The following is a 25,274-nucleotide window of genomic DNA, read 5'->3' as shown; positions in this document are numbered from 1 at the left end:
CCCATTATCTCTCACCATGCACTAAACTAAAATTGAAGTGGATCAAAGACCTAAACATTAAAACAGAAACATTAAACTTGCTGAAAGATAGGTTAGGTAGAACTCTTGAAGACAGTGGCATAGGAAAAGACTTTACAAACAAAACCTCAGTAGCATGGGAACTAGCACAAAGAATCAACTGGGATCTCATCCTATTAAAAAGCTTCTGCCCTGCAAGACAAACCACCAACAGAGCTAAGAGACAACCTACAAGGTGGGAAAAAAATTTTAATAGCTGTTCCTCAGACAAAGGACTACTATCTATAATATATAAAGAACTAAAAAAAATCAGAACCCTCAAATTTAAAGACCCAATTCAAAAATGGGCATCTGAAATGAACAGACATTTCTCAGACAAAGAAGTAGAAATAGCAAATAAACATGAAAAAATGTTCAACATCACTGGTCATTCAAGAGATGCAGATGAAAACAACACTGAAATTCCATCTCACTCCAGAAAGAATGGCTGCTATCAAGAATCAACCAATAACAAATGCTGGGAGGGGTGCAGGGAGAAAGGAACCCTTATCCATTGTTGGTGGGAGTGCAGACTGGTACAACCACTGTAGAAATCAGTATGGAGATACCTCAAAAAACTAGGATTAGAGGTCCCATTTGACCCAGCTATTCCTCTATTGGGTATCTTCCCAAAAGAATTAAAACAATCATACCACAGTGATATATGCGTACCCATATTTATAGTGGCACAGTTCATAATAGCTAAAGCTTGGAAGCAGCCCAGTTGCCCATCGACTGGAGACTGGATAAAGATGTGGGGTTTTTTTAATAAAATGGAGTACTACTCAGCCATGAAGAATGAGAAACGAGTTCATTTATAGCTAAATGGATTCAAACTGAGGCCACACTCTTAAGTGAAATAAATAGGACAGACATAAATACCGAATAGTTTCTCTGGTGTGAGAAACTGAAAGTGTAAATAAGAATCAAAATGTATAATAGATAACGTGTAATAGGAAGAAAAGGTCTAAAGGGGAAAAGGAAGTGGGAGGGGTAGGGGAAAGGAAAGAAAAGAAAGGAAAAAATGTGAGAAAAGGAAAAAATGGAAACAAAGTCTTTGAAAATAGGGAGGGGTGGAGGGGGTTGAAGGGAGGGCAGTGGTATGAGGAAAAAATAAGAACCAAGATATATCATGTAAAGGTACAAATTCCCAATGATGAATGTCATACTGTACACTTAAAATGTACCAATAAGCTTAATTTAAAAAAAATAAAATGAGATTTTTGAATTCTAAGAGTTTATTCTCTCTATATAAATTTGCGTAGCAACACTAGGCTTATTCTTAAGGTTCAAAGTGATAATCTGGATAACAGTGAAAATAACATGAAAAAGTGTATGTTGGACTGTATATCATATTTTAGCAACATTTTGCCAAAAGTTTTCTTTTTTTTTTTTTTTGGCCAAAAGTTTTTTAAAAAACAAATTATCATTAAAAATTTGCCAAATCTTTCACATGCAAGTAAAAAGTCCTCTAAGAGAATATAGGCAAAAATGTTCTGCTACTAGCCGGTTGTGGTGTACAAGTCTATAATTCCAGCACTTGGGAGGCTGAGGCAGGAGGATCACTTTGAGTTCTAGACCAGCCTGGGCTACACAGTGGGATCAAGGCCATCCCAAAATACATAGAACTACACAGAGGTATCGTCTTAAAAAGCAAAACAACAACAATCCAACCAATCAAACTATTATAAGAAAAAAATTCTGCTGAATTAGCTGAATTTAAAATACAAAACTTTCAATGCCTAGACACATGTAAAATACTACAAATGAATTAAAGTAGATACCAATTCACAACACCATTACATGCAAGCTCATTCTTTCAAAAGTTTAAAAAACATAAACTGCTGATCCTCTTTTGGATAACTGTGAATATAGTAATATGTAACTGGTAAATGTAACAGGCTTATTTGTTGATGTTCTTCTTGTTTTGTAAAGACAGTCTCACCATGCTGCCCAGGCTGTCTCCAAACTCCTGTGCTCGGGACTCTCCGGCCTCAGTGTCCCCAGTAGCTGGGACTGCAGGCGTGTGCCTCTACAAACAGCTTTGTGCAGCTTCTTTAAGGAGATATTTCATGTAACAGATTTCTATGCTTTTGTTATGCCAGATCTTGTACTGATTTTTAAAATTTTTCAGTACATATTAATGAAGTCCAAAGAAATTCCATAATTCCATTACTAGAAATATCCTCCTTACAACACTACTATGATGTGATTCATCACATTAGCGTTACTGGTATAAATCAGGCTATTTCTCTTTATTTTCTGAACAATTAAAATGATAAAAATGTAAACACATAAAATATCTATCCTTTGCTTTAATTTCAATCACTCTCCTAAATTATAATGAAAATGTTTTAAGAGTTTACTTTTTTCCTCTTAATTTCACTTTCAAAGTTGAGACAGAAGTGGTGGGATGTGAGAGAGAAAAAAAGTAGGAAAAAACTGAATTCTTGCAGCAATTTGCAAAGGAGGAAGGGGTTAAAAGAAACACTACTGCAAAACCCCTAGATGAATGCATCTAGACTTCGTCTTGCAATGTTTCATGGGGGTGGGGTAGAGCTCAGAGTAGAGCTCTCATGAGCAAGGCCCTAGACTAGAATCACAGGTGAAAGTGAAAGAAAAAAGAAACGAAAACTACAAACTATACCACATAATCAAAGTTTCAAAAAATCACTATTAATATATCAACACACATTAATTATTCATATAAGTAATATGCTAAACAACTGCCATTTAATTGTTCCTTTTAAAAATAGAATTCTTTGGATTATTCTTTTTCCATTTTGTTTTGACCCTTACCATTAATTCCTTTGTTTTGAGTCCTAGAAATCAAACCCAAGATCCTGCTCTCTACCCTTTGAGTCTCCTTAAAATAGGTTTGATCTAAAATATTTCATAAGTATTTTTCTATGATTCACTAATAAGAAATACCTTAAACATTTTTTCTAATATTTCTTGAGGAGATAAGTATGTGGAAACTTGGGGCTATTCAAAAGATTTTTGCATTTTTATTTGAACTCAACAGTAATATTTCAATGAACATAAGGAAATTTTAAAAGGCGAAAATGTTTCCTTTTACAGGATTTTGGTATTTTTCAACTTTTCATTAAGAAGAACTATTTAAGGGGCTGGGGATTTAGCTCAGTGGTTCCGGCGCCTCCCTTGTAGGCGCAAGGTCCCAAGTTTGATCCCTGGTACAAAAACAAAAAGCAAAAAAAGAACTATTTAAAATGTAGTCTCCTCCAATTTCTTCCACATACTTAAGTCTAAACAAAAGCAATATTAATATAAAATGTGTAGTTTATTTTTATAAAAACTATGAAAATGCTTTATAATGAAAATAATAAAACTTTCATCCTGCTAAATAATTTTTTCATCAAATAGGTTCTTTATAACTAAAAGAGTTTTCTAAGACATTTATATAGGCTGACTGTGGGGGCATACGACTGTAATCCCAGCAGCTGGGAGACTGGGACAGGAGGATCTCTAGTTTAAGGCCAGCCTAGACTACACAACAAAACCTTGTTTTGAAAAACTAAAACAGAAGAAAAATTCGAGATTAAAGTAAATTAAATTCATGAGAAAATAGGTGTTGCCAGAATATCCTATAACTTTCTTTACTTTTGGAATTATAATTTTATATGGATTCTTTTGATTCAGAGATGTTAAAATTTGAACAAAGCTTTTTGTCTAGAAGATATGTGAAGACAACAAATATTTCTTCAATGATTTGCATTATTTTTACTTTGAAGTGTCTGATTTTTTCCAAATCACATCTCTGCAGTCATTTGTTGTGTAGCTATTTTCTATGAAACTCAAATGAAGAGAACAAAGCAAAAAGTAGTAAGTACTATAATAAACGGTAAACTCCCACACTCATAAAATATGACCTTTAAAAAAGGAAAAGCCGGTTCCTACATTTAGAACAATCCCTACCAGCACCTACCTCGACTCCTCTCCTAAACAGCGCCTAGCCCCACACCTGCGCTCCCGCGTGGCTTGTTTTCTCATCTTCTCATCTCACAGCGCGTGCCCAACCTTGCTGCGCCCCGCCCACCTCGGCCACGCCCTGCCTCTGCCCAGCTGGGGTCTAAGTGCTCCTTTATCTCTGAGCTGCTGCAAGATGATCACTCACTCATCTTGCTCTCTGAAGCGTCTGAACTCCCTTCTGACCTAGCCCTAACTCATCTTGCTGTTGTTCTGAACCTTTAAGTGACCTAATAACAGACATTAAATAACTTAGAGGTTAAAAAAAAAAAAGGGCAACACCAGGTTTTGTGAAGCTACAATGAGTGACAATTTAGTTGACTGCCTGTGTTTTTAGTATATCTCATCAAAATTATGTTATCTGAATTGATATTAAAAATTACAACGTAATATTTCATCATAATTTTTAGCAGACCATTAACTTCCTTTATCTGAGTACATTTTAGTGAACTGTTTTATAATCAAAATCTAGCAAGTTTTATTACAAAATATTTAATTCTATCTCATATCCTTATCTTCACCACGTTTTTAAGTGAAAAAGCATTACGGTGGCAATAAGCCAAATGTTTAAACAGACAATTAGAAGAACAGAGTGCCACTTACTGGTTTTTGATTATTATTCACAGGATACTTGACAAAGTAACAATTTCACTCCCTGAGATTGACAATAAACTGTGATGGATTCACACCACTTTAAGAGTACAGCAGCATCTCCACTGACTCTACTAGATAATCATCTTAGAGCTACCTTTTAGTGGTGAAATACAGCATCAAAAAGCACTCATGTGATTCAAGAGAAAGTCATTTAAATTAATATATGCTTTGTAAGTAAAACAAAACTTACAGCAGATTTTTTAAGAGGCTGTACTTGAAAAGATAAAATATTTTTCTCAATTTTCTAGTTCTAAACAAACATAATTCATTGATTAGCTTGAACAAACAATTTAAAAATACTGAATTCAAAATTATGCAATAAAAAGCTTAAAAGTGAAAATGAGCAATTTAATTTCTAAAAGTAAACAAAAGGATTTAAACTACCTTCAAACTCAATGATCCCTTTATATGAACTTGTCCCTCAATTCAAATGTTTATTTTTATGAATGAGCTAACAACTGGATAGAATCCTTCTACTTTCAAAGGCTAAAATAGCACTCTAGTCAAGGACACAGAGCTTACACACCTTGGTTGGGCTGCATATTCATGTTTGGCCTAGGGCCATAGTTTCCCATTGGTTGCCCCTGACTCATTGTCATCTGGTTCTGCACCGGCATGCTCTGCGAGGAGGGCACAGAATGGTTGTAACCACCCATGGATCCATGGCTACTTGAAGGCATATTTATGGAACTGTTCGTCATATTGAGTTGATTGGGTCCAGGTCCTTGCATAGGCATATGGTTAGGTCCTTTGAAGAAAAACAATCAGAGGCAAAATATAAAAGTTAAAAAGATGATTTAAACAAAAGTCTTTAAAGTATTTCTTGCATATTATAACACTAGTGGGAGTATTTAATCAGTAGCAAATAAAGTAAATGATTTACAAACAACAGCAAATACTTTGAGGTGAATGTTATTCACCTCACGTCATTTTAGAGATTAAGAACCTAATGTTTATAAAAGCCAGGAATATTCTGAACAAGAAGAGTAATAAGAGAAAACTAGCTTCGTAAGACAGCAAAATATAAAGCTGGAGTAATTAAAAGTAAATAGTACTAGCTACCATAAATGAGTAGACTAATAGATCAGTGAACCAGAACAGAATCTAAAAAATACACCCAAATACATAATTTGGTAAATGATAATAGTGGTGATATTAAGTATCCGTGGGCAACAGAAAACTAATTCAGTAAATGGTACTGTAACAACTGGGTTACAGTTGGAAAAAAGAAAGCTGAATCACCACCTCATTCCTTCTACTAAAACCAATTCATATGAATAAAAATTTTAAACATTAAAAAAAAGAAACCATAAAAAATTTCAAAAGGAAAATTTAAAAAATAATCTTGAAAGGGAAGGATCTTAAGAGTACTAGAAAGCCCAGAGCCATAAAATTGACAAATGAGATGATGTAATAATAAAAAATTTGAACATAACCAAAAAATAGTCGAAAGATAAACTAGAAAAAAAATTACTTACAGGACATAACACAGACCAAGCTGCTTATTTAACACATAAAGTGAAAGGCCACCACCAATAAATTAAGGTGGGGACACACACACGGACAGACACACACACACACACACACAGGTACAACCAGTTCACACAAAAACTACAAATAGGTTCATAAACAAAACTATTTCACTTACAGCAAAATAGAAAATTCAAACTATACGATCAAATACTCATCTTTCAGATTTTCAAAATCAAAGTTCTGATTCAACTATATAGAGATAAAGCACTTCCATACATTGTTGAGACTATAAATGTAAATAAGTTTTTTTTTTTGGTACCAGGGGATCGAACTCAGGACCTTGTGCTTGCAAGGCAGGCGGCGGCACCACTTAGCTAAATCCCTGGCCCAATAAGTATTATGTTTATATAGAGCATCTGGTAATAACTATCAAAGTCTTAATTGAACATACTTTTAATCTAGCCATTTCAGTTCTAGGAATGTATCCTACAGATACACAAACTTCTGTGTGTATGGATGTGTGGATACAAAACATACAGAGATTTTTACAGGCATATTCATGGTGGCACAATTTATAACATCAAAGTACTAGAAATAACCTTTATTTCCCTCATAAGGGAACTGTTCACATAAATTAGAGTACATTCATTAAAAAAAAAAAAAAAAAGTGATACAGTCACCAAAAAGAATGAGGTAGCTCTTTATATACTGAGTGGAATCATGGTCTCCAAGGCAACTCTTTAAGAGGGAAAGAAAAGATACAAAAGATTATTTAATATGTACTGCCATTTTTTTTCTTTAAAGGAATAATAAGAAAAGAAGAAGTATACGTGCTCTTCTTAAGGGAGCGTTTCTTTAAGGATTACCAATACCTCTCCAGAACTGTTTAGAGAGGTAAAGTGCTATCTACCCTTTGGGACCTTTTGATCTGTGTTCCATAGATATGTATTAGTTTTTCTAAAAAATTAATTTAATTTTATTTATAAAGGTACTGCAACTAAGAGATTATCTGGCCAAGATCAAATAGCTTACATAATTCTACAATTAAATTATAAAATAATATATTAAAACTAAAACAGGAAACTAAGAGCTAGATACAAATCTGGGTGTGTAAAAACGTTGGCTGGATGATAAAGAAAAAAATAAAAAAATATAAATTACTGCCATTTCAATTTCTCTTACACCTAACTATAAACCCTACTGGTTAGGAGAGTCTCTTAACTATTATTTTAGAAGCTCTATGGCATTCTGGACAAACTAGGTCATAAATGGTTGTTTTAACTCTGTCTTAAAAAAAGAATACAATTATTCCAAGTGACCTTACACAAAAATCAAAATGTCAGGTCAACAAATGTGCTTCTCAAATGCTTCTAAGTCAAAATCCTAATTAAAAGTTCTACCATAAAAAGTCACAGAATTCCTAACTAACCTGCACAAGTACTGCCCTTCCAATTTTAAAAACAATGTGTCCCAGTGCACTAAAAGTGGATTTGTCAAGAAGTTTTCCCCTGCCTGACTCCCTCCTAACTGCACACTAAAAAGCAGTAATGGGCCAGCGATTCTGCAAGCCTTAGCAGGAAGACAGCCACTGAAACACCATTTACTCCTACAGGATCAGTCACACATTCATCTTCTAAAGCAGCTACCTGGACCCAGATCTGTGCTCCCCTTCATTTCTTTTACTGTCACCCTTGGACACCAATGCTACCAAGAACACAATCAGCTGGAAAAGACACTATTCTAAGGACGCTAATTACTAATTTTAATAAGTTGTTTTAATTTTTAATATTGTTGTGTGATACATTTTTTTGCTAATAAAAAAATTTCTGACTTTAGAAAGTAAAAATATTCTCATACTAAAGGTAGAAAATACTCCACCAAAAATAATGGCTATGAGTTGTTGCTGTTGTTACAAAACCAAAATAGTTTAAAAATACTTTTCAGCAAATAGTAGCTACGTAAGCATCCAGTGGCCTCAAACACGGTAGTCTAGGGACTCTAAAGTTAAAATGGATAAGGAGAAAAAGGAATGCGTCAATATATAAGAAAGCTCACATTATTTTCAGCTTAATTTTGCCTCAAAAATCAATTTCCATATCTATGTTATACCATGAAGACATATTCATAAAAATCTACATTCATTTTTAATAGCATCAATGAGAAAATACTGAATACAGTAGCACTTTAATGACTGTTGTGTTTCTTCTCATGTGCTTTTTTTCCCCCGTGGTACTGTTTCTAAGATCAATAAATTTTTAAGTAAATAAAATTTCAGGGAAACGTTGATACCTTTTTAAGCAATTTTAATTCTTAAGCCATGGCACAATGCCTTTTTTTCCCCCCAAAAGCTTCTAAAGACAACTGTACTGCATAGTTCCAGACAGACTAAATTTAGCCAGTTCTGTTCATCAGAGGAATGCTGTGTGTCAGCTACATCAAAGCCCAAGGGCAGCCTGATAAACACTGAATACAGGTCACGTAGCTCTGTAGCTAACAAACTCTAAGAGAGCTTGTACTCGGGGGCATTCAAAGCAGTTTTGTCATCAACAATCTAGTATCCCTTGAGCCCCCATGTCGTTTCAGTTGCTAAGCAACTCTGGTGTTAATGTCTTAGAGGAGAAAAACTTACCAGGCATCTGGCCGTTCATCTGGTTCTGCATGTGTGGTGCAGGCGGACCCCCACCTACCATTCCATCTGAAGGCATGTTGTGTGTACGTGGAGGGGGGGGGCCGCTCTGATTCATCACTCCGGGACCCATAGGCATATTCTGTGTGGGTGGCTGAAAGAAGACAGTTTAGTAAAACAAGACAACAGTTAGACTAATGTATTAAAGATGCATATGGACTAACAGTTGCCTATATTATTAAATTGAATAGGAACAAAACAACAAATGCATTTCAATTTCTTCTAATGCATCCCAAGCAGACTTATTAATATCATATTTAATATCCTCCAAAACTTTACAAGATGGTTAGTGTAAATACAGCATCCAAACACTTTAGAACAAAAGTAGACAATTAGAGTATTTTAATTTATAAAATCTCAATAGTGAAATGAAAATTTTAACATTCCTTACAAACAATTCCAATTTATTTATACACCATTTCTAGTATATCTTTGTTATTTAAATTATGTTTTAAAAATTTAAGTCTTCTTTCATTGTGAACATTTGGATACATTTACCAATATTAGATGGCTTTTATCTGAAAAGGTGCAATAACAAAACATAATAAAAGGAACAGAAGTCCTAAAATATGATACATTTTTATTGTCTGGCGGGTGCTTGTGGGGAGAGGTAGCAGTGGAGGAATGTTTTATAACACAAAGACAACAGTTCAGTTTAACATTTTGTGCCGACTACTGCTATAGATTGGAAATATTACTGATGGCCTCCAAGGGTACAGAGACAGCTGCCTCAAAAGGATGCCTTTGGCAAATTTCCTAATGAAATTTTGAAGAAAACCACCGACTAACCTTGAGAGTTCACAAAAGGGCAAAAGGAAAATCATAGATACAAGACAGCCTGTAACACCCGGCTCCCTTCTCGGGGATATTTTGGTGGAGAAACCAAAAGGTTAGTTTTTCTCTAAGTGGCTTTTTTTTTTTTAATTTTTAAGGCTGTAGCAGGTAAGAAGGCATAACTTTTTTTACAGATCTACTTCTACCTTCTTTGCTTCTCAATGATCTGAATATAATGTTCTGTTCAATAACTTCCTTCCACATTATCTGATGCCACCCAGGTTGTTACTATGTACCTTTCCAGATTTTGTGAACATAGTTTTTTGTGGCACACCTCTTTATCCAACACACATAGACACTCAAAATTCCAATTATTTCATCAATCACCAGCAGTTACAAAAATAACCTAGTACAACACTAACAGCACCCACTCAAAAATCAGAATTTTAATTTTTTCACTAGTAAATCTAGATAACTGCTCTATTATTTTCTCATGAACTCTAATCTTACATTCTTATCAGACTTGTATCTTCAAACAATTAACCTTGTTCAGTTTTCACAAAAAAATTCCAAACACAACTCCGTTATGTATCTTACTTTTAACTACCCTTTACTTATTATCAAGCCTACTTAACTTTTTGTAATTTGATTCATAAAACATCATTAGTTATTATTACCATCATGATCAAGTAACTTATATTAAACTAACCCTCGTGCTAAGAAAAGTCATAAAATTCTGAGCCAGGCACGGTGGCACCTGCCTGTAATCCCAGCACTCAGGAGGTTGAGACAGGAGGATTACTGTGAGTTCAAGGCCAGCCAGAGTTACATAATGAGGTCAAGACTAGCCTGGAATACACAGTGAGACCCTGTCTCAAAAAATCAAAAAATTAATTAAAATAAAATAAAAAGGGAGGGAGGGCTGGGGATGTAGCTCAGTGCTAAGACTAGGTTCAATTCCCAGTACTCCCAGACCCAAAAAATTTGTTGATCTGGGTGTGGTGGTACACACCTGCAATTCCAGCACTCCAGAGGCTGAGGCAGGAGGATGGGTCACTGCGAGCCTGAGGCCAGCCTGGGCTACACAGTGAGTTCAAAGGCAGCCTGAATCACAAAGCAAGACCTCCTCTCAAACAAAAGGTCATAACATTCTGACAAAATGTGCGAAACTAGAAGGCCCTATACAGTAACTTAGGCAAAAAGGAACAGGAAGACTATACCTCCTGAGAGGAAGGGAGGACGTAAGACCAGCACAATTATCTAGGCTTTTTCCTTGAGTTTTCTGTGTTCAGGGTAAGAGAGCCATGTAGAAAACAGCAGTCCTCCTGGACTGAAGGGTCAAGAGTTTCTGACCACCAGAAAGCAGAAAACTAAAAAAAAAAAAAGACCAAGAGGAAAATTCAGAAAGAACAGGAATTCAAGAAAATTACTAGAAAATAACAGGAGGCCAAAGAGTCAAGCAGTGACTCCAGCTGCTGCCCAGGGCTGGAAGACAAAGACTGGAGTGGAGCCCCAAGAGAGGGGCCTTCACAAACTCAAGTTTTCTGAGACTTCAGAAGAGTCTCTCCTCAGACTAAGGTCTAAACTGAAAGAGATCAGCCACAGCAAGTCTCATAATCAATCTTTAGTAGACTCAAGTTAATCTACGTACTACTTCACATACCAGAGGAAAACCACTCTCTCTTTGAAGAAAACAATATAAACTTCTGAAATTTTCATGTACAACATCTGACACTCTATTGGAAATTACACAGCGTTCTACAAAACAAGAATAAATGGCTAACACCCAATATATGGCTATAATAATGGCATAAAAGTAAAAACTACAGAAATGTGGCAAAAATGTAGAGAAACAAAAATTCTCATATATGCTGGTAAAAAGGTACAGTCACTGTAGAAAACAATTTGGCAGTTCCTCATAAGTTAAACTGCTACCATATGATGCAGCAATCCTACTGCCAATATATACGGAGAATTCAAAACACATCCATGCAGAATCTGTACACAAATGTTCACAATGGCCAAACGACAGAAAAGCCCAAAGTCGTCTACCAACAGATGAACAAAATGTAGTATATGACTACAACTGCCAAAACAAGACAAGATAGCCACAAAAAAGAAGTAAAATACTAACCTATGCTACAACACAGATGCACTTGAAAATATGCCAAGTGAAAGAAGCTGAACACAAAAGGGGCTACACATTGTATGACTCTATTAATGTGAAATGCCCAAAACAGATAAATCCAGAGACAAAAAGTAGATTAGTTGTTGCCAGAGGTTGGACAGAAGGGAGAACCTCATAAGATATGAGGTTTCTTTTGGGGGTAATGGAAAGGTTCTGAAATTAGTTAACAGTGATGAATGCACAACTATGAATATACTTTTTTTAAAAAAAACTTTGCATTATAGATATTAAATACTTAAAATGGTGAGCGTTATATCAATTTCATACAATCTAAATTTTTTTAAAAAGATGAGCCATCAAGAGAAATAAAATAATTTTAAAAGACACAAGTCATTCAGATTTTGGAGTTACCAGAGATTTCTATTATGTTTGATATTTTGGGGAGAGGGGAGGAAAAATAGAGAATTTCAGCAAAGTTCTCAAATTCTCATCTATGAGTCAAATGGAAAATATAATCACTGACATTAAGAAATCAAGTTCCAAATAGTACATCAGAGGACTGGAGAAGAAATCTTTGGAAAAAATTATAAAAAAGATAAAGGAGAAAACATACAAGCATGTTTACAACACAGAGAAAATATCTAATACACATTTAACTGGAGTTACAACATAGAGGATACTGAAAAAAACACAGTAATATTTGGAGGATATTGGTTAATTTTCCAAAGCTAACAAAAGACATGAATTTCTAGCATATGAATTATGAAGCTCTACAAAACTGAGCAGGTTATAAAGAAAATCCTGTCCTACTTACATCAGTCAAAATATTAAAAACCAAAGTCAAAGAGAAAATCTTAAAAGCAGCCAGGGAAAAGAAGACATATTACCTCAAGGCAGAAATAAGGCTAACAACTAATTTTTCATCAAAAATAATGGAACAAGATAATGAAATGACATCTCTAAGGTGCTGAGATGAAAAAAAAAAATCCAAAGCAATAAACCCAGAATTCCACACTTAAGAGAAACATCCTCCCCTAATATGAAGATGAAATAAAAATATTTTTAGATGAATAAAAGCTTAAGAGAATTTCTTATAAGATAGGGATCCATCAAGAAAATGACCCTATTGGGCCGGGGATTTAGCTCAGTGGCACCGCACCTACCTTGCAAGTGCAAGGTCCTGAGTTCGATCCCAAGTACCACAAAAAAAAAGAGAAAATGACCCTACTTAGAAGCACAAAACTGTAGGGGTTAATAAAAAGGAATGAAAAGGTAAATATGTGGATAAACACAAGTCAGTATTGGCATTTAAAAGAACAATGACTTCTACACAGGGTTAAAATACATAGAAATATAAAATGCAGGATAAGACTAATATGAAAGACAATAGCTGAGATGAAGTTAAACTGTTTATTCTTTCAGGACAAGTTCTTAGTTTTTAAATTCATATTTAAGAAATGAAGAAAAGTTGAAAAAATTAGTGACATAAGCTTCAACCTCCATTAGCTAGAAAGAAAGAAAAATTCAAAGCAGAGCAAAGAAGGAACTAACAAATAAAATTCAATGCAATAATAAATAAAAAGCAGATAGAAGAAAATTAAGGATGCAGATAATTAAGAAGGCCTAAAGCTAGTTTCTTTGAGAGTATTAATAACCGACAAACCCTAGCAGGAATAATCATATAAAACAGAATATTCAAGTTTTAGATAAATTGGGGGATAGTCAATACATATTCTACAGATATTTTAAAGATGATAATAAAACATTAAGAACAACTTCAATAATACATCTGATAAGTTACACGAAATAAACAAATTCTTTGAAAAATATAGCTCTGACTAGTGATGGCGAACCTTTTAGGGCAACAGCCTGCTGTGGGACGCATATCATAGGTTCATTACCACTGGCTTAGAAATGGACAAAAAAAACCCCTAAGAAATCTGAACAATTCTCTATTAAAAAATCCTAATCCCTTATTTAAAATTTTCCCTGAAGTAATTTCCTGATGTATATAGCTTCTCTTCTGAACTACTAAGGGATAAATAATACCTATGCGATACCTATTACATCATATGCAATCTTCCAGAGAACAGAAAATAACCAGACCAATTCTCAATTCTTTATGAGGCTACTAAAACCTGAGGTTATTACAAAAGAAAAAATTATGGGCCACATTCTCATAAACACACACAAATACTAAACAAAATTTTAACACACTTATCAAAACAACATTATAAATAATAAACTTTATTCCAGGATAAAAGCTGACCTAACTTTTGATATTAATCAATGCAATTCACCCAATTATCAAAGTAAAATCTATATAATCACCAAAGATAAAGAATTTGACATAATCTAGTATCTATTCATAATAAAAACTTTCAGAAATTTAGAAAAGAACATGAATTCTTGGGTCTGGGAACAAAGCTGAGTGGCAGTCCTCGCGTAGCATATACCAGCCCTGGGTTCAAATCCCAGCACTTCAAACAAAAACAAAAGACAAAACCAAAAAAGAAGGAATATTTTTATTGATTAGAACTAAATTTACAAGCCAGCTGTGGTGGCACATGTCCATAATCCCAACACTTAGGAGGCTCAGCTTGAGGCAGGAGGATCACTATGAATTTGAGATCAGTTTAGGCTACAAGGTGAGTTGAAGGCCAGCCTGAACTACACAGGGAGACCCTATCTCAAAACACAAAACAAAAACTAAATTTACAAAAGCTTTTATAGCCAACATCATCTTAATAATGAAATGTTAGCCTCTTCTCCTTTCAATTCAGGAATAACACAAGAATATCCATGAACAACATGTGTATTCAACTAAACGAACCAGCAAACAAATCAACGTTATCAAGAATGGAAATACAGAAGAAAAGCAAAACAAAATAAACATTAAAAAAAAAAAACATAAATGTTATCACTGATGCTTGTGTGCATACTTAGAATAAGTGAATATAGCAAGATAACTGAATACAAGCATAATATATAAAAATCAACTATATTACTATATACTTCCAACATTAGAAAATGAAATTTAAAAACAGAAAGCATATATAATCCAAAAATTCAAATTACTAGGAATAAACTTAACAAGAGATATGCAATACTTCAACACTAAAATACTTTTTAAAAAGTAATGATTTACAAAACCAACAAATATGTCACCATTGACTGAAAGATTTAATACTACAAAAAAATTAGCTTCCCCAATGTTCACCTACAGTTTCCATGCAACCCCTATCAAAATCAGAGCAAGCTTCAGGAGTTCGGCTGCCCGCCTCACAAGTGCAAGGTCCTGAGTTTGATCCCCGGTACCAAAAAAACCCAAAAATCAGAGCAAGCTTTTGGCAGAAATTCACAAGCTGGTTCTAAAATGTATATGGAAACGCAAAGGACTTAGAATAGCCACAACAATCTCAAAGAAGAACACTAACAGATATGAAAACTTCCTATAAGCTACAGTAATTAAGATGTGGTTGGTGCAAAGACAGAAAAACGAGCACAGAATACCCAAGAACAATCCACACATAAGACAACTTACATTTAATGGTAAAAGAATGATCTTTCCAATATTTGTAAATGGCACTGGGTTAAATAAACATAATATGAACAAAAATGAGCCTTGGATACAACTCAGAGCAGTATAGAAACTTAATTTGGAACAGAACACGGATACATGAACTTTTAGGAGAAAATACAGGCAATATACCGGTAATGCTGATATAGGAAAATATTTCCTAAACAGCATGCACAATTATCCATAAAAAATACTGATAAATTGGACTTCATTTAAATGAGATCCTTGATTCATCAGATACCATTAAGAAAATATAAAGAAACAGGCGACAGATTTTTGCAAATGGGAAGGGGATCTAGAGACTAAAGGAGAAAGGAGAGAGAGGAGGGGAAGTGAAGTAGAAAGAATTAAGATACTGTTAAATACATGTACCTACTCCCTAAGATGAATGTAAACATTATGTACTGTAAATACGTATTAATAAAAAATAAACATAAAAAAAGAGAATATACAGATGCTGGGCAAGGTAGTCTGTGCCTAGAATTCCAGCACTCTGGGAGGCTGAAGCAGTAGAATCACAAATTCAATCAGCCTAGGCAATGTGGTGACTTAACAAGACTATATCTCAAAACAAACAATCAAAAGGGCTAGGGATGTGGCTCAGTGCAAAGGCCCTGGGTCCAGTCCCTAGTACCACACATGGCAGGGGGCCAGGGGAGGTAATTTTCAAAGTACAAGCTACATGCATTATATACAGCCAATAAAGGCATATAAAACGTATAGAGGACTGTAAGTCAATTTAAAAAGATGACTCAATTTAAAAATGGACAGGAAGGGAACATTAGGAAACATTTTAGTGATGACATCAATGTTTTATAATGACTGTATTGAGTTACATGGATTTGTGGAAATTCATCTATCTGTACATTTAAAGTGGGTGAATTTTACTTACTGTATGTGAATTTTTCCTCAAACGTCCTTCCAACCTTGACCACCAGAAATCCTCCCCTGACCACAGAGAGTCAAGGCCCACACAGTCTGCTCCCAGTCCCAGATGCCCCTCCTCCATAGCCTTTCCGACAGCTGCAATTTCTACATGCTTGTGTGATGGCTTGAGGTCTGTCATCCCTGCTGTATGTTAAAATCTTTAGGAATTTGGTCCATGATTCTACTTGCTTATTATTGGCGCCTCCAATTCTCTAGTGCCTCTCACCTAGAGGCACCTGATAAACCTATGTTAAAAGAAAAATGACTGTGAAGTACACATATTTCAAAGCGAAGCTAGGGGCTGCTATCTTTCTAGCCGATTTCGTTGGTTTAATTGTCAAAGTTACCTACTCCCTCTTCACGTCTCCTTCTGGAAACCCATCAGACATGACTTCCGTAAGAGCCCCCACTCTCGTATCATCTCATCCCTTGTCTCCGCAGGGGCAAGGACACCCTTCCAGCTGCTCATGGGGTTGTCCGTAACTTCTCTTTCTCACTAAACTCTCAACATATTCTCCGGCCTCTACTCTTACAATAGAAGTGGCCCAGGATCTGGCCACTTCTGCCAGCACCTCCTCTACCACCACCCTTGTGGGGCCACCACCCCATCTCTCGTGCCAGTTACCATAGTAGCTAACTAGATTCCCCACTTCAATCTGTGCCCCTCTATATCCTCAGTCACAATACACAATATACAGCAGTCACAATAAGCTTGTTAAAACATGCCAACTCTTTCCTTTGCTCAAAATCCTCCAATAACTTCCAATTTCAGAATAAAAGCCCAAGTCCTGACTACAGCCTACAAAACTATCTTTCACCAAAACATTTCTTTATTCTTCTCCAGTCGGTGACCTTCGTGATTCCCTGTACAAGTCAGACAGTTTCACCTCAGGACCTTTCCACTACTGTTTCCTCTCCTAGAGTCTTTGTCACATTCTCAATGAGGCCTACTCTGACCACTCTATTCCATACTGCAAACCCCATCTCCCGCTACACTATTCCCAGTACAGCTTTCCTGCTCTACTTCTCTTCTTTTCCATAGATTGACTTCCATTGTGCTACATGATCTATTAATTTATTATGCTTGCTTTTCTTGACAGAATATAAACCAAAGAAAGGATATGTCTGTTTTGTTCACTGATGTTTTAAAAGTACTTAACTATAATAGCCTGACAGTAGACACTTCATATTTACTAATGAGCTTTTAAATATAAACGATATACCAGAAAACTACACATAATTCTATCAAGTTATCGTCAATGTTTCTTTAAAATACAAACACAAAATTGCAAAAACAAACTTTAGTGTAATATCCTTCACCTGTATAACTGTCACTGCTACAACTGTCATTAATATAGTTCCCCACAAGGAGGCACTAAAATGTCACATAGAAATATAAGATTAAAAAATAAATTATTCAAAATAAGAGATATGTATACTAACTTCTCTAAAACCAGTAGCTTCTGTACACATAAATCAAGAGCCCTCATTAGTAAACCAAGACAGGGTCCCAAAACCTCACCAGTATCACAGTTGCCTTCCCCTAAAATGGATTCTACACTTACCTGAAGCACTTTAGGAAGGTCCCCCTAATAGTCACTAATTCAAGAAATTTCATAATGCTATCATAGTACCCTTGAATCTATGTAGGTTTTAGAACTGTAATAACCTGATTTCCTTAATTTAATAATCCTGGCAACTGTCATTGTCATCATGCCCCCCAAAAAGTTAATATTCAGTCTTATCATAAAACTGAGCCACTTGAACTTTCATAGTTAATAATTCACATTAATATTTTCCAGATGATAGGTCTCTAAATTTCCTAAGGGCTCAAGCTCCAGAATAACTATATTCTCCTGAGTTGAGTACTAAGTTCCACATTAAATTCAATCTTTCTCTATTATATGAAACAGCAACATTCACAACATAACAAATCTAACACACTGTTTCTTAGCTCTGAAAATCTGAGTCTCCGAAACCCTAAGAATGTTAATCATTAAGCAGTCATAAAAGTAAATGCCGGGCCAAGGATTTAGCTCAGTGGTTCTGCCATCTGCCTCACAAGCGCAAGGTCCCGAGTTCAATCACCAGTACCAAAAAAAAAAAAAAGGGAAATGCCTCATTCCTTCACAAATAGGGAAATTCTCAAGAAGACTTCAAAAGCAAAAGCAAAAATAAAAGGCTGAGTATATAGTTCAGTGAAGAGCATGTGCTTAGTATGTACAAGGCCCTGAGAGTTCTATCCCCAGAACCACACACAAAAAAAGAAAAAATCAGTCCATTCCAAAAATATGACCAAATAGGACTCTTCAGTTTTTCTTGTGGTTTTAAAAATACCATCCATTGCACCTTGAGACCATACTCTTAAGTGAAATAAATCAGACACATATGTTTAAATATCACATTCTCTGCTATGAGAAACTAAAAGGGTAAATAGGGACCAAAATGTATAATAGACATTGAGAAATAGAAAGAAAATGTTCAAATGGGAAGGGGAACAAGGGAGGGGAGTGGGAAGAGGGAGGAAGGGAAAAGAAAAATAAAAGAGAATGAAGGAAAAAAATGGAAACAAAGCTTTTGTAAAAGAGGGGTTGAAGGGAAGGGCTTGGGAAAAAAGAAGACTCAAGATATATCATGTACAGATACAAATTCCCTGTGATGAATGTGATCATTATGTATAGGTAAAATGTATTATGTACATTTATACATATTATGTATAAAATGTATTATGCATACAGCTAAAATGTACCAATAAAATTAATTTTTAAAATAAAAATGAATAAAAATACCATCCATTAACTATTTACCAGTCCAATTATTTAAATACAGGATGACCAAAAATTCCATATTTTTCATTAATTTTTATAAGATAACATAATAGGAAATATAAAAATGACAATTTTATCAAATTTATTCAATACAGAATGAACTGGTTGAAAGACACCTGCTCAAGCAATGCTCGGGACAGTCAGCACATAAACAAACGCGCTGCCCCAGTGACACTTAAGGTAAACCATTAAGTGGTTAAGAAACAAGAAGATCCCAATATGTACAAATGTATGTACTGCAAACACATACTATTAAAAACTCAGTTTTTAAAAAAGAAACAAACTTATGTTTGTTTAATCTTGTACTTATTTTTTATATTATTTATACCTACACCAATTTGGTTAACTTAGAAAACTTAGATGCATGATCATTATTCAAATAAAAAACAAAAACAGAAACAGTACAAATGGAAACCATTCTACAACTTCGTACACATCTTCAGGAACTTCTAAAACATTCAGGCATACATAAACATACTTTTCCTTTCTAAAACTAGAGTAACAGTATTGTATTTTTTGTTCTAGTGTACATGTTATTCTTTAGCAGTATATAAAATAGACCTCAGAAAGTGTAGAATTCAACTGAATAGCTGTTAAGAGTTTTTAACTCATCCTTCAAAGTGACATGTTCCTAGTTTGTTGGTTTAAAAACAATGCTTCAATAAATTGCTTTATACATACTTTTGTGTACAAATAAGTGACTTACTTAATTTTCAGTATCAATTTATTTTCTCTAAGCTGTAGAGCAAAGAAATTCTGTTCCTTGCTGATATGAACTATACACATTATTGTCAATTCATGTGAAAGAGACCATCTTCAAGTTCCCTAGTACTTTTCATTGATTCTAATAAAATTCAGCCCCCCTCCAAATTCATACATATACATGAGCATAACCAAATATTTCTATTCTTCACAGTAAAATACATCCATTCTTTTTTTTTTTTTTTTTTTTGTACCAGGGATCAAACTCGGGTCCTTGCGCTTGCGCAGCAGGCAGCGAAACCACTGAGCTAAATCCCTGGCCCTACATCCATTCTCTTTACATATCTGGATTTAATTAGACAATCTTCTGTACTTCAGACTGTTCAGCACACAGATAACATGTTTTTTTTAAGACATCTGAAAGATAAGCAGCATGGGTGAAATATTCCCTATGATATTAATCCAGAGAACTATGCACCCATAGATCAATTCTCTCAGAAACACAATGTTGTATTTTCATAGAACCCTAATCCTCAACAGCAGAACTAATTTCTCCAACCATTTCAACGGCATTTAAAATACACTACAGAGGGCCGGGGATTTAGCTCAGTGGTTTCACCGCCTGATGCCCAAGTGCAAGGACATGAGTTCGATCCCTGGTACCAAAAAAAAAAAAAAAAAAAATACACTATAGGGCCGGGGATTTAGCTCAGTGGTTTCGCCACCTGCTGCGCAAGCGCAAGGACCCGAGTTTAATGCCCGGTACCAAAAAAAATAAGAAAATAAAAAATACACTGTATTTCTAAAATAGTATGTTATACTGTAGAATATCTGTTGAGCTGTATGATTACAAATTTTTTTGGCATGTAAAAGATTATATCTTATATTATTAAAAGAATCATATCAGTATCTTTCTATAGAGTTTCCTCCTTTGTTTTTATTCCCAACAATGCGTTCCTCATCTCAAGATCAAACAACTGCTGATTTCTTAATTTATATTGAGAAAAAAACACTTCAGAGACTGGAAATTTCACCTGTAGTCCTCCTTCCTATTTTTAATACCTAATGCCTTAAGTAGACATTTTTATTGTGCAGCACCATGACAGGTTCAAGAGAAAGAAAGACTTGGAAACCAAGCTATGGATGAGTGAAAGAAAGGAGAGAGAAATCTGACATGACCACCATGTTTCTGACCAAAAGAATTAAGCATATACTGAACATTCAACTGTAAATGGGATAGGAAATATGTAAATGCACACTGTAGAACGTTCTTTACTTTTACAGCATAAGACAATAGAGGGGGAAGCTAAGAAGAATGAGTTTTGTCCATACTGTGTTGAGAGGTCTGTGGAGTATCCTATTGGATATGTTTAATGAAAGCTGGCTGAAGTCTCACATTCAGGCAAGAAAATGCACAGATGGGAACCACCTTTATGTAGACGGAACCTAAAGTCGAGAATAAAGGAGACCAGAAGTATGGATGAAATCTCCCAAGAAGAGTGTAGAGTGAGAAACTTCAAGAATGGAACATCAACAACTGATGAGGATGTTAAAGATAATGAGGTGAGCAGTCAGACAGGTACAAAGTAAACCATCACCGAAGCCAGAAAAGTTTCAAAGGAGAAAACAACACTATCATACTTACCAATCAAACAACATTATCATGTCTACATAACACCATGAGTTAAAATGATGTCAATACTTATGAAAAGTTCTTTCTGTAGCTTTAAACCAGAATATAAACCTTTTCATTTAAAAAAACATTTAATAAGAAAAGGTAGAGAACAGTGCATGGCAAGGTTCTCCTTGTACAGTAAAAAAGGGGAAAGTGGGTCTTATTTACATCAAAAGGAGATGAAAGTAGTTTTGTCTAACTTATTGTGGTTTATGTTTTAGCCATATCACAATATTATCCACCTAAAACTTCAGCTGAAAATTGTAAACATACCCCACTAATTTTCAAACTGTCCCACAACTTTAAGCATGTATTCTTTCACTTTCTTTAGATCATAAAAGGTAAAATTCTGTAACATTAAATTTTAGTCAACGATGTACCATAATAGGTGCTCTAGCAGGATACTCGCTGAACTTGCAGGCTAACATCATTCATACTGAAGCTTGGGGAAGAATAGCTAATGAAGAACTGCCCAAAACATCAAGCGTGACATCACAAAAAAAATACAAACTAGAAAATAAAAACATATATAAAATATAAGAGTATATACTTCAAATCAATATTTACTAATAGATCAGTATTTTATTCTTTGTATGAGATGACTATCCCATTTTATCCCATTAAAAAGTACAAAGTTTTTTAAAAATTTAAGGTGCAAGCAGGGTATACTTGGTTAAATTGGGTATATTTTAAACTTAATGCTCATAATAAATTAAATGAAAAGCAAGATAAGCAATTCCAATCAGCTTTCTGGCTTCTATTACGATGAAGACATGCTTTTACGTACGCAATTTTAGTGAACTGCATCATTACGAATTCAGTCTACAAATACTCTCCCAGTAACTGAGTCTTGCTCATCCTACTTCATATACTCTAAATTTGATGCCTCTTCCCATTTACTCTCCAACTATGTGCCATCTTCATATCATCATTATTGATGTTGACCGAGTACCTCCTATTAACTAGACACTACAGATTGCTTTTATATAATCTTCATAAAATAAGTAGTATCTTATTGACGTTGTACAAATTACCCATAGTATGCCATATCAAATGAAGGTGATACCACAGGAATATGAATTGTTTTTGGGGCCGGGGATTTAGCTCAGTGGTTCCAGCGCCTGCCTCGCAAGCGCAAGGTCCCGAGTTCGATCCCCAGTACCAAAAAAAAAAGGTACTAATGAATTGTTTTTGAAGTTTTACATATCTCACAACATCCCTGGATGCTCCATTTGAAAAGCACAGAAATCTAAGGTTCTCAATCCCTAACTGCATATTAGAATCAACTGAGAAGCTTTTAAAACACAGTTACAGGATTCTCACCTCATACAATTTAGTTACTGGTGGTTTTAAAAAATATTCTAGGTTACTCTAATGGACAGCCAAGGTTGTAAAATACTAGACTGTTATTATCAGCTTCTTTCTAGATTTAACATTTTTGATTCTATGTAAGTACTTTCAAGACTGTGTGCCTTAAATTGAACTACAATACCAGAAGGACTATTTTCTCATAAAGTTTATCTCAAAGAAAATTAATGAATAAAAACTTCTCTTGATTTAAACTTTCTCTAATAATTCTCCCCTAGATTAACAGTGCCTACCATTCTGTAGCCGTTAATGCTAGCAGATGACAAAAAGAAATGAACAATAACGAACGTGAAACTAACACTTAGAAATGCAATTTTTTCAGTCTGTTCGAGAAGGAAAGACCTACATACATGGTAAAAGTCATTATTTTCCACTGATAAAATTATTCCCATCAAATAATTACGTGAAGTTTTTTTGTTTCAGAAAGTAAAAATCATCTGGGAGATGCAATATTCAAATGATGTCCACAAGGTTTACCAAGAAGGACAAGGTTCTACTTACCTACAGGAAATGGAGCCAGAGTAGTATACATTTTGAACTGTGTTAGTTTTTTATCTCTTCCTAGGTAATCTTAGATGTCAGGTTGCCACTGCTTGTATGTAATGTCTGCCTATATGACACCCTCTGCCATTTGTGATTTGCTGTTTCTTGGATTAAAATTAAGGAAACAAACTTATTATATTTTACATAAATGGTTAAGGAAAGTTTGTTACAAAGACATAAGGCTTTTGTAATAAAAAAATTTTAAAAAAAACACAAAACTGGGCCAGGGATGTAGCTCAGTGGTTCTGGGGCCTGCCTTGCAAGCATATGGTCCCAAGTTCGATCCCCGGTAGCAAAAAAAATAAAAAATAAATAAAAAATGTAAAACCCAAGTGAAGAAGTAAAATGACCAAATTTTCATGGACTAGCTTTGTACATTATTCTTCCTGTAGGTCTTTTTCCATTTATCCCCAGTTTTTGGATTCTTGACTTTCAAATAGAAGAAGCTGCTAGAGGTAGCCCAGTTCCAGATACATGAAAAGGCACTATAAATAACATAATTCCTCTTAGGGAGACATGAAAAAACCTGAAAATTGAACTTACATGTAATTATGAGCCCAATTCCTATAACCATTTAACTGAAATGAAGTGAAAAATCTCATTCTTAAGAACTTTAGCAATATCACTAAAATACACAGTTCTTGAGGTAGGGATATAGCTCGGGTACATGTGCTTGCCCAGCATGACCAAAGCCCATGGATTTGATCCCCAGCACGCACCCACACACACGCACACACCACCACCACCAATAAAACCAGCTGTTTTTCAGACTCAAACATCTGAAACTACAGTTAATAACCATTATATTCAGACTGAAGTCTGTAGCAGTAACTTTCTCAAATTCATCTTGCTTTCTAGCCCTCCAATACACTTAATTATCCTCTGACTGATTTTTCCTTCCACCTCCACCCCACTCTTTTTTTTTTTTTTTTTTTTTTGGTACCAAGGATCAAACTCGGGACCTTGTGCTTGCGAGCCAGGCAGGGGCACCACTGAGCTAAATCCCCAGCCCCCCAATTTTCTTCACTGGTTCAACTCTCTGATGTTAACTTTACTAAGAGGATATATTTATTTTTGTTCTGTCTCTCCTGCTTTTTTAACCCAGCCCCTTATTATTTTTTATGAACCTCTGATTATGTATTTTAAACTATGATCAATATTAAGAAAAAAATATTGAGATACTTTTTATTTTGAAATATACCAAATGGCAATATTTATATTTACTAGCAAAATAGTATGAGGTAAAATGGTGAATGCATGTTAAATGGATGGATCTAAAGGGTAGGAAATGTAGGTTTCCTTTGTGATGGATTTTTTTAACCACACAGTGGTGAAATAATCTTTCCTGCATTTCACTATTCTATTTGAACTATAAGAACAAAACATAAATTCTACTTAAAAATGCAAAAAATCATAATAAGAGCTTATAACTTAGCAACAGGTGTGACTATAATTAGGGATCTGCTGGACTGAATGAATTTCTACGGTTAAGCTCAATTATCAGAATGGCTTCTTAAGAATTACCTTTCTGAAGAAAGGCAAGATACACAATCTGACCAAAATGCATGTTTTTTATGAAAATCAGAGAGAATGTGGAACATATTTGAGAAGCTGCACTGCTTAAGGTTTGGTAAGGTTTGGTTTGGTTTTATTGAGGACTGAACCCAGAGCCCCATGCATGCATCCACTAAGATATTTTGAGATAAAGTCTCATGAAGTCGCCCAGCTGGCCTCAAACATGCAACAGTCCTGCCTCAGTCTCATGAGTAACTTGGAATCACAGACATGTGCCACCATTTTCACATGGGGATAATATTTAAGATTGAGACAAGCTAACAAAATCCAGATTTGTCTAAAATCTTAAGCTAAACAGAAACTCTCAAACTGGCTGT

The 25,274-nt window shown here is 34.9% G+C and overlaps 1 protein-coding gene across 7 annotated transcripts in view; it reads right to left on the bottom strand.

The window, feature by feature from the left end:
• Window positions 1-25,274, bottom strand: part of Ss18 (SS18 subunit of BAF chromatin remodeling complex) — an 83,297-nt gene that overhangs the window by 36,676 nt on the left and 21,347 nt on the right. For 4 of the 7 annotated variants that reach the window (XR_015444250.1, XR_015444247.1, XM_013075276.3 and 1 more), the window contains 2 exons: window positions 8,801-8,951; window positions 5,225-5,446 (listed from right to left, as the gene is read on the bottom strand). Coding sequence is in view for 4 of the 7 variants with exons in the window: in XM_013075276.3 (XP_012930730.1) it covers window positions 5,225-5,446; window positions 8,801-8,951 (373 nt within the window). In the remaining 3 variants the exon portion in view is untranslated. Of the gene's footprint in view, window positions 1-5,224; window positions 5,447-8,800; window positions 8,952-16,231; window positions 16,512-25,274 lie in introns of all 7 variants that reach the window. The other 3 variants (XR_015444244.1, XM_087193940.1, XM_087193953.1) reach the window with 1 other exon arrangement.

The sequence above is a fragment of the Heterocephalus glaber genome, unplaced genomic scaffold, assembly GCF_053883595.1.
Source record: "Heterocephalus glaber isolate CG9 unplaced genomic scaffold, H.glaber_assembly_v1.0 deba00000331, whole genome shotgun sequence".
Classification (NCBI taxonomy): domain Eukaryota; kingdom Metazoa; phylum Chordata; class Mammalia; order Rodentia; family Bathyergidae; genus Heterocephalus; species Heterocephalus glaber.
This window is presented reverse-complemented; position numbering and strand designations above follow the sequence as displayed.